General features: G+C 34.9%; 1 protein-coding gene across 1 annotated transcript in view; it reads right to left on the bottom strand.

Moving 5' to 3' along the window:
- Positions 1 to 13,632: 13,632 nt before the first annotated feature.
- The window catches only part of LOC131973365 (creatine kinase U-type, mitochondrial-like), a 37,362-nt gene continuing 33,912 nt past the window's right edge, over positions 13,633 to 17,082 (bottom strand). The window contains exon 9 of the mRNA XM_059335351.1: positions 13,633 to 15,199. Coding sequence (XP_059191334.1) covers positions 15,086 to 15,199 — 114 coding nt within the window. The 3' untranslated portion in view covers positions 13,633 to 15,085. The remainder of the gene's footprint in view (positions 15,200 to 17,082) is intronic.

The raw sequence follows: 17,082 nt of genomic DNA, 5'->3' as shown, positions 1-17,082 counted from the left end.
TGGGGGGATAAAGTACGTTTACTGAAGCACAGATCTAAAGTTTTTATATTTTACGTCTGTATTTCCATTTTATGCTACTTTTGCAGGCAATTATTGAGCTTTTTCTACTCCATTATATGTATTTATTTGAGCCTTTTTTTTAACTAGTTGCCTTGCAGATTTACAGCAATAATAATAATAATAATAATAAATATAATCAACAAACAAATAATAGCATATTATTTTACATATACAGATGTATATATATATACAGTAATGTCTTAAGTAAAACACATAAAAAACTTTATTTGTAGAGCAGTGCTTACAGTATATTAAAAACAAATAAACAAACACACAGAATAAAAAGACATGATAAGAATAACATTCAACATAAAATGCAGAATAAAAACAAAGTAATATTTAAAAAATAAAAATAAAGCAATTAAAATTATATATAATTCTGAGGTGGGTCATTTTTCATAATGAGTACTTTTATTTTTGGTACTTAAATATATAAAAACAGCCCAATGCACAGAGATTCTCAGAACTCCTCAGAGTCAATAGTTGACTGATTTTTAATGGACTGCAAACAACTTCATAATCGATTATCAGATAAACAGCTGGGGGGATAAAGTACGTTTACTGAAGCACAAATCTAAAGTTTTTATACTTTACGTCTGTATTTCCATTTTATGCTACTTAACACTTTTGCAATTATTATAGGCAATTATTAAACTTTTTCTACTCCATTATATGTATTTATTTAAGCTTTTTTTTTTTTTTTTTTTTAACTAGTTGCCTTGCAGATTTACAGCAATAATAATAATAATATAATCAACAAACAAATAATGGTATATTATATTCAGATTAGGCTACCCAGTAATGTCTTAAGTAAAACTCATAATAATAATAATAATAATAATAATAATAATTATTATTATTATTATAAAAAAAACTTTATTTGTAGAGCAGTGCTTACAGTATATCAAAATCAAATAAACAAACACACAGAAAAAATACATGATAACAATAACAATTCAACATAAAATGCTGAATAAAAACAAAGTTATATTTAAAAATATAAAAATAAAGCAATTAAAATTGTCCCCATGTATTGGATCATGCAATTCAAATAAGTACATTTACTCAAGTGCTTTTCTTGAGCACAAATTAAGTTTTTATACTCTGCATGAGTTTTTCTATTTTATGCTACTTAACACTTTTGCAGGCAAATATTGAACTACTTTTATTTATTTGAGGTTTTCTAACTAGTTGCCTTGCAGATTTACATCAATAATAACAATTTTTAAAAAATCAAACAAATAATGTCATATTATTTTCAGATTAGGCCACCCAGTAGTGTTTAAATTAAAGTTGATGATAATAATAATAATAATAATAATAATAATAATAATATAGTAGTAGTATAAAAAAAACTTTATTTGTAGAGCAGTGCTTTAAAAAAGACATGATAGCAATAATAATTAAATAATCAAATAATAAAAAACAAAAAAAACACACAGAAACACACCAAAAAAATAAAAAAAACACGTAAAAACAAAACAAAAACGCACACAAAATTACAAAAAACACAAATAAAAAACATACCACAAAACTTTATTTTTATTTTTACAAAAAGCACATAAAAAACACACATTAAACACACATAAAATCACACACAAGAAACAGACAAAAACACACCAAAAAACCCATAAAAACACACAGAACACACACATAAAAACCATAAAAATGACAAAAACACACACAAAAATGAAAAAATTACAATAAACACAAATAAAAAGACATACAAAAAACACTTTTTTTAAACAAAAAACATAAAAAACACATAAAATCACACATAAGAAACAGACAAAAACACACCAAAAAACCCATAAAAACACACAGAACACACACATAAAAACCAAATAAAAAACATACAAAAAACACTTTTTTTAAACAAAAAACATAAAAAACCCATAAAAACACACACAAGAAACAGACTAAAAAAACACACCAAAAAAGTACACAAAAAAAACGCATAAAACACACAGAACACACACATAAAAAACACACAAAAAACACACAGAAAAATGAAAAAAATGACAAAAAACACAGATAAAAACACACAAAAATAGCCCAAAATCACACAAATAAACAGTAAACACAAAAGATTGCATAAAAAATGTTGAAACGCACACTGCAAAATCTGAAAAATCTCTGCAAAAAAGGAAAATCATGTTTGTTACACTTGGTCGAGGTGATTTTAACCTTCGCTGAAAAAGACTTGATGCACTAAATTGGACATGGAAACTTGTGTAAAAGCCAAAACTTTAGAGTTGAGCTGAACGTTTTTACCTCATGAAGAAGTCGTGCTCCGGTGCTTTCGAGGACTCCAGATGGTCAACAGGTTAATCATTACAGATCTGTTTTATTTGGGTAGTTATGAGTTCCTCTAACCCCTCCGTCCTTAAAGCCTCATAGCCTCATTCACAGGTTAAATCTTCCTAACCCCCTTTTATTAACTCATATTATAAAAAAACAAACATATAAGTTCCCCGGTGTTGATAAATTATTAAAACCTGGTGTCATATGTCATAGGAACAGACAAACATGGAGATCACCACGTGGATCTGGAGGTTTATTCTGTCATTGTTCCATATTTATCTGTTGTGGAAAAACTGAGCTCAAAGGATTTAGTGTTCTGGAGCAAAATGTTTCTGAGACATAATTGTGATTACCGGAAGTTTGTTTTTCACTTCTTCTGTATTTGTCCACTGCTGTCCTGCAGAGGACTCTGTCCACATCTGGGACTTTCTGCTGCTGTTTCACAACTGTACAGGACTCTTGTTCAGATAATATGTTATATGTATTATACTATGAACTACTAGTAAACAAACTGTACACTGTCCTCATTACAGCTAGAAATAAACTTTAACTCTATGGAGTCTTGGGCTATTTTGTCAATTTTTGAATCCTTTTCATGTCTTTTTGTGTCTTTTTTGGTCATTTTGTGTGTTCTGTGTTTTTTTTTTTGGTCATTCTGTCTTCTCATTTTGTGTCTTTTTTGGTAATTTTGTGTCTTTTTTTGTCATTTTGCATCTTTTTGTGGTCATTTTGTGTCTTTTTTGTCATGTTTTGTCTTTTATTGTCTTTTCTAGTTATTTTGTGTCTTATTTGGTCTTTTTGTGTCTTATTTTAGTCATTTTGTGTCTTTTTTTAGTCATTTTGTGTCTTTTTTTAGTCATTTTTCGTCTTTTTTTAGTCATTTTGTGTATTTTTTTTAGTCATTTTTTGTCTTATTTGGTCTTTTTGTGTCTTTTTTAGTCATTTTGTGTCTTTTTTTGGTCATTTCGTGTCTTTTTTGGTCATTTTGTGTCTTTTTTGTCATGTTTTGTCTTTTATTGTCTTTTCTAGTTATTTTGTGTCTTATTTGGTCTTTTTGTGTCTTTTTTGGTCTTTTTGTGTCTTTTTTTAGTCATTTTGTGTCTTTTTTTAGTCATTTTGTGTATTTTTTTTAGTCATTTTGTGTCTTATTTGGTCTTTTTGTGTCTTTTTTAGTCATTTTGTGTCTTTTTTTGGTAATTTTGTGTCTTTTTTAGTCCTTTAGTCCAACATAAAATGTAATTTTGAATCTTTTTTTTAAACTTTCAAAACACTATCATGCTCAATAAAGAATTTTAAATGTTGCAAATGTGACCAAAGGTGTCAAATCTACCATATAAGAGGGTTCCATCCAGTTCTATCATTTGATACTAAATCTATTTGAGCTTGTCTCCAGTTTTACTTGGTATATCATCATCAAACTGAAACTGGCCTCATGGAGTTTACAGCCAGAACTTTAGAGGTAAATTTACAGTAGGGCTCCACGCTGCTTTGTTTTCTAGTCTGATGGATGCAACAAGTCTGGATTATTTGGAGCTTTTGGACACTCCAGAGGGTTAACCAACATCCATCCTGATCATAACTATTAAATATGCATTTATTTTCTGAATTTTAACCCTTAGAAAACACAATTTTTAAAAATGTATTTCTGTATACTAAATGCTAGTGGGAGTTTTAATGTAATTCTGCCTTCTGGCTGTAAGTTAAAATCCTTAAAGGAATTCTAAAAAGCTGGTGAGTTACATCACAGCCTGATTAACCTGTTAATGGGCCTCAGGGGGGAAAACCTGCTGTTTTCTCACGTTATTCCTTCACATTCTGTACATTGTGGACTCACCTAATTGGTGCAAAAAAAACACACACACACAAAAAGGCACAAATCCAGGTGTAATCATAACAGACACAGCTCATACTGTTTTGTCATCATCTTAACCCTGTGGAGTCTCCAAAAGCTCCAAATAATCCAGACTTGTTGCCTCCATCAGACTAGAAAACAAAGCAGCGTGGAGCCCTACTGTAAATTTACCTCTAAAGTTCTGGCTGTAAACTCCATGAGGCCAGTTTCAGTTTGATGATGATATACCAAGTAAAACTGGAGACAAGCTCAAATAGATTTAGTATCAAATGATAGAACTGGATGGAACCCTCTTATATGGTAGATTTGACACCTTTGGTCACATTTGCAACATTTAAAATTCTTTATTGAGCATGATAGTGTTTTGAAAGTTAAAAAAAAGATTCAAAATCACATTTTATGTTGGACTAAAAAAAGACACAAAATGACCAAAAAAAGACACAAAATGACTAAAAATGACACAAAATGACTAAAAAAGACACAAAATGACTAAAAAAGACACAACAGACACAAAATGACCAAAAAAAGACACAAAATGACAAAAAAAAGACACAAAATGACTAAAAAATGACACAAAATGACTAAAAAAGATACAAAATTACAGAAAAAAAAGACAACATGAGAAGACAAAATGACCAAAAAAAACACAGAAGAAGACACAAAATGACCAAAAAAAAGACACAAAATAACAACAAAAACCCCCCCAAAAAGACATGAATAGACACAAAATAACTAAAAAAGACACAAAATAACAACAAAAAACCCCCCAAAAAGACATGAATAGACACAAAATGACTAAAAAAAGACACAAAATGACCAAAAAAAAAGACACAAGAAGACAAGTAAATCTGTTACTTTCTTCTTGTAGATTTGTTACTTTAATCTCGTAGATTTGCAAGTTTTTTCTCGAAGTATTACCCCCCTTCCCCAGATCCGTATTATTATTATTTTTTTCATACTTGGCCCTAAAACACCGTCGTACAAAACACAATCATGCTCAGTAAAGACTTTTTAAATGTTGCAAACTGAACACACGTTTCACATGTAACATATAAGAGATAAAATGAGGATAACATCTAGTTCTTTATCTTTTTATCAACGGTGCTTCGGTTTATGTCAGGTCATGGTGAAGCAGTTTCATGGACTCCAGAGGGTTAATTTACAGCCAGAGGGCAGGATTAAATTAAAACTCTCACTAGCATTTAGTATACAGAAAATTATTAAAATGTTGTGTTTTCTTTTCATAAACAAGAGTGGCATTATGTCAGCAAACTGGGATTTTACGGGTTAAAATTCAGAAAATAAATGAATAATTAATAGATATGATAAGGATGGATGTTGGTTAACTCCATGGAGTCTTGGGCTATTTGGTCCATTTTTTACACCTTTTCCAGTGTTTTCATGTCTTTGTGAGTCATTTTGTGTCTTTTTTGGTCATTTGTGTCTTTTGTTGTGTCTTTTTTTTAGTTATTTTGTCTTTTTTGGTAATTTTGTGTCTTCTGTGGGGTTTTTTGTCATTCTGTCTTCTCATTTTGTGTCTTTTTTAATCAATTTGTGTCTTTTTTTAATCATTTTGTGTCTTTTTTAGTCCTTTAGTCCAACATAAAATAAAGTCTGGATTATTTGGAGCTTTTGGACACTCCAGAGGGTTAACAGATTAAATTTAATGAAAGTGGAATAAAATATTAATAAATAGTGTTTTTACAGCAGTTTTAGAAAGAGGGTATTTTTTTGTCGTCTCAGTTTGAGGTTGTTGTTGGTGTTTTTTTTAAATGTGACACTGCACAAAAAATAAAAATGCATCATAATCAGTGTTGCAGTTATAACAAACAGCCACCAGAAGGCGCTCTCTGCCAGCACATATCTTAACATATAAGAACCACAGTGACACGGCTGTAACAAACACTTTACAGCTTCTATAATCTCCATATTCAGCTTTATGCTTCACATTAACTCATTAAATCCCTAAGGACGTATTCTCAACACCCTGGTGTGATGGTCATGTGACTGTGACAGGAAGTGACTTCTCCTTAATGTGGCTGTGACTGGAAACAGAAAAAAAAGTAGCTAATTTCAAAAAGCTTATTTTTTGTTACTAGGCTAAGTTTAAACCCATTTAACAATTCTAATCCATTAATAGGGAACTGAACACATTTAAGTCACAATTTTGATATATGCTATGGAGATGCACACAAAAAGGCAAATAGTTATTTGTTTTTATTAATTTTTTTTTTATTTATTCAAATTTTGTGCCTTTTTAAAATAATTTTGTGTCTTTTTTCAGTCATTTTGTGTCTTTCTTAAAAATAGTTTTGTGTCTTTTTTGATAATTCTGTGTATTTTTTTGTAATTTTGTGTCTTTTTTGTAATTTTGTGCTTTTTTTTGTAATTTTGTGTCTTTGTTGTAATTTTGTGTATTTTTTTTGTAATTTTGTGCCTTTTTTGTAATTTTGTGTCTTTTTTGTAATTTTGTGTATTTTTTTGTAATGTTGTGCCTTTTTTGTAATTTTGTGTCTTTTTTGATAATTCTGTGTATTTTTTTGTAATTTTGTGCTTTTTTTGTAATTTTGTGTCTTTTTTGTAATTTTGTGTATTTTTTTTTGTAATTTTGTGCCTTTTTTGTAATTTTGTGTCTTTTTTGTAATTTTGTGTATTTTTTTGTAATGTTGTGCCTTTTTTGTAATTTTGTGTCTTTTTGTAATTTTGTGTCTTTTTTGATAATTCTGTGTATTTTTTTGTAATTTTGTGCCTTTTTTGTAATTTTGTGCCTTTTTTGTAATTTTGTGTATTTTTTTTGTAATTTTGTGCCTTTTTTGTAATCTTGTGTCTTTTTGGTAATTTTGTGTCTTTTTTGTTCATTTTGTGTCTTTTTTTTATAGTAATTTTGTTTCTTTTTAAAGTAATTTAGTTTTTTTTCTGTCATTTTGTGTCTTTTTTTGGTCATTTTGATACTGCCTCCAGCGGCCCCCAGGTAATTTGAGTTTGAGAGCCCTGATTAAGGATTACTGGGTCTGGGTTCTTATGGGTTAAAAGAAAAACACAACTTATTTAGAAAATAAAACGCCAATTTCAGCCTCAGCTTCTTCACAAGGTTTTTCTATATGTGGCTTGAAGGTGAGTGAGTCATCCATTAAGACTCCTCAGTATTTATACATATACACAAAATAAGTGCATATTTAATAGTTATGATCAGGATGGATGTTGGTTAAAATATTTAATGTAATGAAGGTGGAATATAATATGAATAAATAGTGTTTTACAGCAGTTTTAGAATAGAAAGAGGATATTTTTGTCAACCTAGTTGGAGGTTGTTTTTTTTAAAAAATGTGACACTGCAAAAAAACAACATCCTAATCAATGTTGCAGTTATAACAAACAGCCACCAGAGGGCGCTCTCTGCATGCACATAATACTCTACTTACATACTTTATATCTTAAAAACATTATTATCACTTTATATAAATGCACACAAGTCATTCTAAGCAGGTAGAGGACATTTAGGTTTTACTTTAAAGGGATTTGTTATTGACTTTCTTATTAGATTATTGTTTCTCTTTTACAAACTGCAACAAAAGTGTAAATGTTCTGTTTCTATAGTGGGACAGACCTGATGGCAATATTATTCATTAATTTATCAAATATTAGAAGGCTTAGCTGAACTTTATCAGCTTCACACCTTTTAAAAAAGCAGGAGGTCCTTTGATTATAATTAACTCTTTTTACATCTGATTAAATTAAAATTAAAATTTTGTAGAAATTCTACAGAGTTCACAAAAATCTGGGACACAGCTTTAATGGGCCTACATTTTCATAGAAAAAAATTATTTTAATAGTAGTTGAGTACAGCTGTAGTTATTGTTAGTTTTAGAATTTAAAGACTTTTTAGTCATTTTTTGCTTTTTGCTATGATTTAGGAGTATTTTCTGTCAAAACGCAGGTTTAGAAATTAATGAAAAGAAAACAGAGCGAAATATTACATAATTCATTTTTGTTTTATATATATAAAATATTTTAACATAAATGTTCACCACACAAAAAAATTAATTAGTGTGTTTTTGTGGCAGAATGGCATTAACCGGTAGCATTAGCCGGTCGCACATTAGCCGGTCGCATTAGTTGGTCACATTTGCCGGTCACATTGCCGGTCACATTAGCCGGTCGCACATTAGCCGGTTGCACATTAGCCGGTCACATTGCCGGTCGCATTAGCCGGTCGCATTTGCTGGTCGCACATTAGCCGGTCGCGCATTAGCCGGGCTAATTAGCTGGTCGCACATTAGCCGGTCACATTGCCGGTCGCATTAGCCGGTTGCATTTGCCGGTCTCAATAGCCGGTTGCATTAGCTGGTCACATTGCCGGACGCACATTAGACAGTCGCATTTGCCGGTCGCACATTAGCCGGTCACATTTCCCGGATAGTTAGCCGGTCACATTAGCCGGTCACATTTCCCGGATAGTTAGCCGGTCACATTAGCCGGTCACATTTCCCGGATAGTTAGCCGGTCACATTAGCCGGTCGCCGGTTTTTAAGCATAGCTCGATTAAACTGTGCATGTAAAAACACTGAATGTGGAGAGTTTTTAGTTCTCCATTATTATAAACTTCCTTCCTAAATAGCCTCGTTTCTCTCAGAAACACCTCAGTAAGTCTCCTCACGCTGAGCAGCTGCTAATCCCTAAAAGCAGAGCTGTCTTTCTTCCAGAGCAGCCAGCGTTTACTGTAAACTCACAGCTGAGACAGAAATAATTTAGGATCAAATGAGGTTAGAGCAGGAGGAGACGGGCCGAGTAGGAGAGAATCTCTACTCAGCATTATGTTAGAGAATCTGCTGCTTCAAGGTCACCCACTGACATCTCTGCATGTCGTCTTTACACATTAAACTGATATTTTTATCCTTATTTAATCATCACAGATTACTGTCACGGTAACGTTTTCACTATGTCACCCCAGAAATCTGTGTTTCGTGTGTGTGTGTGGGTTCTGCAGCTAGAGATTTGTTTTCTGTTTCTTCTTCCCCTTTTTTCCTAAATCGGAGCTCCCGTTGCCACCGTGACGTGGTTGCCACGGCAACCGGCCGGCTCCTCAGCCATATCTGGAACAAGGAGGAGGAGAGAAGAGGAGAAGAGGACCGCAGCATTATGGCTGAGACATGGTTTAGAGTAGAGGAGGAGGAGAACAGAGGAGAGGAGGAGAGAGGAGGAGAGAGAGAGAGCGAGAGAGAGGAGAGGAGGAGGAGGAGAGAAGAAGAGGAGGGGAGAGAGAGAGAGAGGAGGAGGGGAGAGAGAGGAGAGGAGGAGGGGAGAGAGAGGAGAGGAGGAGGAGGAACAGTAGAGAAGAGGAGGAGGAGAGAGAGAGGGGGGAGGAGGAGCAGGAGGAAGAGGAGCAGTAGAGAAGAGGAGGAGGGGAGGAGGAGAAGGGCAGAGAGAGGAGAGAAGAGGAGGAGGAGAGAGAGAGAGAGAGAGGAGGAGGAGGAGCAGGAGGAAGAGGGGCAGTAGAGGAGAGGAGGAGGGGAGGAGAAGGGCAGAGAGAGGAGAGAAGAGGAGGAGGAGGAGGAGGAGGAGAGAGAGAGAGAGAGACAGAGAGACAGAGAGAGAGAGAGGAGGAGGAGCAGGAGGAAGAGGAGCAGTAGAGGAGAGGAGGAGGGGAGGAGGAGAAGGGCAGAGAGAGGAGAGAGGAGAGAAGAGGAGGAGGAGGAGGAGGAGGAGGAGGAGGAGAGAGAGAGAGAGAGAGAGAGAGAGGAGGAGGAGCAGTAGGAAGAGGAGCAGTAGAGAAGAGGAGGAGGGGAGGAAGAGGAGCAGTAGAGAAGAGGAGGAGGGGAGGAGGAGGAGGAGAGAGAGAGAGAGAGAGAGGAGGAGGAGCAGTAGGAAGAGGAGCAGTAGAGAAGAGGAGGAGGGGAGGAGGAGGAGGAGGAGAGAGGAGAGAGGAGAGAAGAGGAGGAGAGAGAAAAAAAGAGAGAGATAGGAGGAGGAGGAGGAGGAGTAGAGGAGGTGTTATTGAGGTATTGAGGCCATCAGATCCTCTGAAGACAGAAACAGATTCCTCTCCACACCAACTCGTCTGCGTCTCCTCTTGTCTCTGAACACTGAGCTCCTTGTTGCTCCTGTTTGAGCTCCTTGTTCAGCTCCTTGTTGCTCCTCCTTGTTGCTCCTTGTTGTCCGTCAGCGCTCAGACCACAACACTGGAAAAATTGTTTTGCCTGTTTAATCGCTGGAGACAATAAAAATCTATTCATGGAGGACGAGACAAAGCTCTAGTTACAGACCGGCTGCAGAGAAAACAACAAGACGCAGACTGAGACTCATATTCTCCTCCAGGAGCAGAGGAGGAGCCACACTGTACATTTATCACTGTATTTCTTACTGTGGTTGTTTACACCAAACACCTGTTCATAGTAAATGAATCATTAGTGTAAAGGTAATATGTGTAATTTTCAGAGAATCCTTATTAATGAATCCGGTGGTCATTAAGTGAACTGTAGTTAATTTATTGTAGGGCTGGGCGATATATCAATATAAAAGATATATCAATATAAAAGATATATCAATATATTTTTAAATGTGATATGGAATAAGACCTTATCACATGTATCGATATAGTTCAAATTTGCACTGTGACCTTTGCTCCAGACAAGCTGCGGCTTTTATTTAAGACCTTTTTTTTAATTTCTTTGATAAAAAAAAAAAAAGGTTCTCCTGTTGTTATACAGTATTTATGTTAACTTAAAACTACTTTTTTTACATGTCATATTTGGCTTTGACTGAACATTTGCTCTCACTTTGTGAATAAAAATATCAGGATATATATCGTATATCGATATTCAGCCTAAATATATCAGGATATGATTTTTGGTCCATATCGTCCAGCCCTACTTTATTGTAATAATAATTAATTAATAGTATTAATGATCAGTAAGTTCAATAGCTGCTGAAATAAAGGAAGGAAGAAGGAAAATACATATATACAAAAGACGTCAGGCAAAAATAACTACTAGAGCTACATATAACAATTTTAATCATTTTAACTACTGAATAACTTGCTCAATTAATCGTTTGGTCCATAAAATGTTAAACAATAGTGAAAAAAAATGCCATTTATATAATCTCAATGGTCACTGTGATGTCTTTACTTGGCTTGTTTTGTTTGTCTAACAGTCTAAAACCTTTAAATATTCAATTTAGGATCAATATGAAGCAGTAAAGCAGAAAACTGTCACATTTCAGAAGCCTGAACCAGCAGATTTTTGGCGGGAAATGATCTGATGTATAATTAATGCAATCGCTGCAGCTCTAACAGCTGTGAACTGTGTGTGAATGAGTTCATGTTGATGAAGGAACATCAGTCAGTGTTACAGTGTCTCACTGGTGTGTTTTAATAGTTTGTGGACAACAATGGAGCTCTGTGACACACAGGAATAAACCCATGAGGACATACTTTTAAGTAAGATGAAGTCAGTGATGGTTCTGCTCTCAGATCGAGTTGTAGATTTTGTTGATTGCAAGAAACATTTATGCTGCCAAGACCAGACTGCCTCTGCAGCGTAAACAAGGGTCCTTAATCCGAGCCTCCGCAGGCAAAACATGGTTTTTTCATGCACTGGTACATTTTCCCCCATATCATGTTATTTTTATTTTACTGTGTTTTGTAAATTTCTCCTATTCTCCTAATTTTGTGCGTGTTTTTGTAATTTTTTTGTGGGTTTTTTGTATTTATTTGTATGAGTTTTTTGTGTGTTTTTATGTGTTATTATGTGGGTTTTTTTTAATTTTTTTGTGTGTTCAAAATGTTGATCCAGTAAGCCAAAATGAAAAGAAAATTAAGTTTGTATGTGTGTTTTTGTGTTTTTTTTTGTGTTATGTCATTTTGTTTTTGTGTGTTTTTTATGTGTTTTTTGTAAAAAAAAAATTGTTTTTTGTGTGTTTTTGGTTAATTTTTTAAATGTTTTTTGTGTTCAAAATGTTGATCCAGTAAGCCAAAATGAAAAGAAAATTAATTTTGTATGTGTGTTTTTGTATTTTTTTTTTTGTGTTTATTTTTGTGTTATGTTGTTTTTTTGTGTGTGTGTTTTTATGTGTTTTTTGTAAAAAAAAAAATTGTTTTTTGTGTGTTTTTGGTTAATTTTTTTTATGTTTTTTGTGTTCAAAATGTTGATCCAGTAATCCAAAATAAAAAAATAAAAATCAGGTCATATAGGTGAGGTTGTGCTGAAAACAATGATACGGTAAAGATTTTTAAGTGGTTTATAAACAGGCAGAATGAAAAGGAGTCAAAAACTGACAAAATAGCCCCAAACTCCAAAGGGTTAATATAGATAACAAAGTGGGAAAGTTTCATGGTGATATCTATAGGTTAAAACCTGTGGTGTCAAGAAAATCTGACACTTTTCAGATTTAACGTCTAACGAGTAAAAACATGAACCGAGTGTCAGCTTCCAAACACAACACAGTTCTGTTCCGCCTCTGAATAACAGTCACATGCCGATCTGCCGCCACGCTGATGGTTATCACCACGTTCCTCCAGCTGGTTACCATGGTTACTCAAAGCTTTGGACAGACTTTTTTGAGCACTTTAAAACATTATTAAAAACCTATTTATTCTCCTTGGCGTTCAGTCCCAGCTAGGCAAGAATCCTTGGCTTTCTTTTCTACTTTTACCCTTTTATTTGTCTTTTTTTATCTCCAACTCTGTTTTGGATTGAGCTTTTATTACTATTTTATTCTATTTTATTTTATTGTTTTACTGTTTTTAGTACTTTATTGTTTTTCATTGTTTTTATTTATACCTATTTGTGTATGATGTATTCTATTTTAATAACTGTACGGCACTTTGGTCAACTGAGGTTGTTTTTTTTAACCCTATAAAGCCTGAACCATGAAATAATTGCCAGAAAATTCAATTTTTTTTAAAACCGAGTGCTTATTAACTTGCTGACGAATTTTGAAAAACAAATAAATCGCATATATGAATTCTAATTTGTATCATATTTGATACATCAGGTCTTTTTGTGCAATTTGTTGCTCACAGTTTGTTTTTCTTGAACTAACAAAAACATCAAACAACAACATTTTTAACTTTTCCTTTTTCCTCAAACATGCAAAATACATATTTTTTCCATATAACACAACATCATAAATCTGGTGATATGAAGTTTTTTAATGCAGCAATGACTGATCCACTCGTGGAACCTGCATATCATTTTTGCTACATCTGGTATTTTTGTGCAATTTTTTGCTCAGTTTGTTTATCTTCAACACATGTTTACATCAGGTTTTTGATGATGTGGAGGTCTCAAAAATAACTGTATCTAATATGATACACTTGGCTTTATAGGGTTAAATGTGCTCTATAAATAAACTTTGACTTGACTTGACAGAAAAAACAAGGAGTCCGGCGACCAATGAGAGGCGGACAGAGGAGCTACTGTTAAATAGATGATTTCTTTAATAAAAGTCATTACAGTGTGACATTCATAATGAGCTGGAATGATATTGCTTACAGTACAGAAACCAGCCCGGCTAGTTCATGTTACAGTCTGACACACACACTCAGTCCTCTGGGAGTCTGTTAGTTTACATTCAGATGGTGGAAAAGAAACACACGATCCACGATGGAGAGAAGGCTACACATGGACGCACTAAACAAGCACCAGATAGGAGGAGCGACACACGGTGAGGGGAGGAGGAGCGACATGCGGTGAGGGGAGGAGGCAGGTGGAGCCGGTGAGGAGGGCTGAGGAGGGCTGAGGAGGGCTTCAGGAGCAGAGCCTTAGATACTGGTTGGCCATGCAGAGACAGGCAGACTAGCCTGCAGTTTGTGCATCCTTCATTTATATTTGCTGCCATTTTAGAGCTTTGAGTTTACTATAAAAACCCTTGAAATGCATCTGAAACACTAAAGCCCAATGCAGTATTCTGGGACTCTGGTTTGCAGTATAATAAATATAGATTATATCATAGAGAGGTATAGTGTGGGGCAGAGAGGGAGTAGTGGGGATAAATGAGGCGCTAACATAGATATTTATTAGGGCCGGGACTTTAACGCGTTAATTAAGATTAATTAATGACACGAAAAATTAACGCGTTAAAAAAAATTGCCGCATTTTAATCACACTTATTTTTGCACCGCGGAACGTTTCTCACTGGATGAGTTTCAGGAGGACCGATTATACTGGAGCACCAACTAGCGTTGATGAGTTGAGACAACAACAAACCACAGTGAACATGAAGGAAGAAGCTGATGAGACCTTTGGTTGGCCCCGTGGATGATGGGACATTTAGTTACTAAAAACCAACGGATGGAAGCGTCCATAAGAGCATGGTTGTGTTGCTAGGCAACAAGGAATTCACATCCAGCCTCAAGTATCACCTCAATGCTAAACATATAGCAGCTAGCGGCTAGTATGCTAGCTAGCGTGGATTGTATTTTTCTAGTATTCTAGCTTACAGAAGGTCTACCTACCTATAGGCTACCTGGATTTATGAAATGTACTATAGTTATAAATATGCTATTGCTACACTTAATGGCAAAAATGTCACTGGTCTGTTGGACTTGAACAAAAACAAACAATATTTTTGTTGCTTAAGCTTATGTATTCAGTCATTATTCAATGGTATACTAAAAATCCATGTGAAAAAAATTACTTCTCACTGTTCTCAGGTCAAATATTTATATGCGATTAAAATGCGATTCATTTCGATTAATTCATTACAAAGCCTCTAATTAATTAGATTAATTTTTTTTAATCGAGTCCCGGCCCTAATATTTATTTATAATATAATATCTATGGGCACGGAGCGGGGTGTTTGTGCATGTGTGTGTGTGCTCAGAGGTTTGTGGGGTGGGGTCAGGGGTCAGGGGTCAGGGGTCAGGCTCTACTTGAACTGTTTAATGGGTTGGGGCACCTTGATGTCCTGGCCTCGCTCCAGTCTCTTCTCACACTCCACCAGGTAGTTGACGCCGTCCACCACCGTCTGCACCAGCTGGACCTGAGGAGGGACGCAGCACAGTTTACTGTTTCAGACACACATTGTTATTGAAAGCAGATGATTTTAACCCTCTGGAGTCCAGGAAAGCTCCGCAGCTCGACTTCTTCATGACGTCACGACGTAAAAACCTTCAGCAGCATGTTTCCTGCTGTCAGCTGAACTCTAAAGTTTTGGCTTTTCCACAAAGAGATTTTTCTAATTTTGCAGTGTGCATTCAGGATTTTTAATGCAATCTTTTGTGTTTACTGTTTTTGTGTGTTTTTTGGGGAATATCTGTGCTTTTATCTGTGTTCTTTGTAATTTCTATGTGCGTTTTTATGTGTTTTTTGTAAAAAAAAAAAGTTTAATGTTTTTGTTTTTGACACTAACTGACAAGTTTTAGACACTAACTGACCAGTTTCACACTAACTGACGAGTTTTAGACACTAACTGACGAGTTTTAGACACTAACTGACGAGTTTTACACTAACCGACGAGTTTTAGAAACTAACTGACCAGTTTTAGACACTAACTGACCAGTTTCACACTAACTGACGAGTTTTAGACACTAACTGACCAGTTTCACACTAACTGACGAGTTTCACACACTAACTGACCAGTTTTAGACACTAACTGACCAGTTTTAGACACTAACTGACCAGTTTTACACACTAACTGACGAGTTTCACACACTAACTGACCAGTTTTAGACACTTACTGACCAGTTTTACACACTAACTGACGAGTTTTAGACACTAACTGACTGACCAGTTTTAGACACTAACTGACCAGTTTTAGACACTAACTGACCAGTTTTACACACTAACTGACGAGTTTTAGACACTAACTGACGAGTTTTAGACACTAACTGACCAGTTTTAGACACTAACTGACCAGTTTTACACACTAACTGACGAGTTTTAGACACTAACTGACGAGTTTTAGACACTAACTGACCAGTTTTAGACACTAACCGACCAGTTTTAGACACTAACTGACGAGTTTTAGACACTAACTGACGAGATTTTGACACTAACTGACGAGTTTCACACACTAACTGACGAGTTTCACACACTAACTGACCAGTTTTAGACACTAACTGACCAGTTTCACACACTAACTGACCAGTTTTAGACACTAACTGACCAGTTTTAGACACTAACTGACAAGTTTTAGACACTAACTGACCAGTTTCACACTAACTGACCAGTTTTAGACACTAACTGACAAGTTTTAGACACTAACTGACCAGTTTTTCACACTAACTGACCAGTTTTAGACACTAACTGACCAGTTTTAGACACTAACTGACAAGTTTTAGACATTAACTGACCAGTTTTTCACACTAACTGACCAGTTTTAGACACTAACTGACCAGTTTTTCCACACTAACTGACCAGTTTAAGACACTAACTGACCAGTTTGACACTAACTGACCAGTTTTAGACACTAACTGACCAGTTTTACACCAACTGACCAGTTTGACACTAACTGACTAGTTTCACACAATAACTGAAGATTTTCACACTAACTGACGAGTTTTTCACACTAACTGACCAGTTTTTCACACTAACTGACCAGTTTTTCACACTAACTGACCAGTTTCACACTAACTGACAAGTTTTTCACACTAACTGACCAGTTTTAGACACTAACTGACCAGTTTCACACAATAACTGACGAGTTTTAGACACTAACTGACCAGTTTCACACTAGTTTCAGACAGACAGACAAACACACACTCACTTACAGGACTTCCTCCTCTTTTCCATCTTGAAAATAGTTCAAATTGTAATCTAATAACGTATTGGTGAGAGTCACGGGAAGAGTCAAGCAGCTAGTTTTGTTTACCATACCATACTTTATCTGTGATTCAGGGCACGGATACCAGAAGTGTCTGTAGC

Source organism: Centropristis striata, chromosome 6 (genome assembly GCF_030273125.1).
Source record: "Centropristis striata isolate RG_2023a ecotype Rhode Island chromosome 6, C.striata_1.0, whole genome shotgun sequence".
Classification (NCBI taxonomy): Eukaryota; Metazoa; Chordata; class Actinopteri; order Perciformes; family Serranidae; genus Centropristis; species Centropristis striata.
Note: the sequence above shows the minus strand (reverse complement) of the source record. Positions and strands in the feature narration are given on the sequence as shown.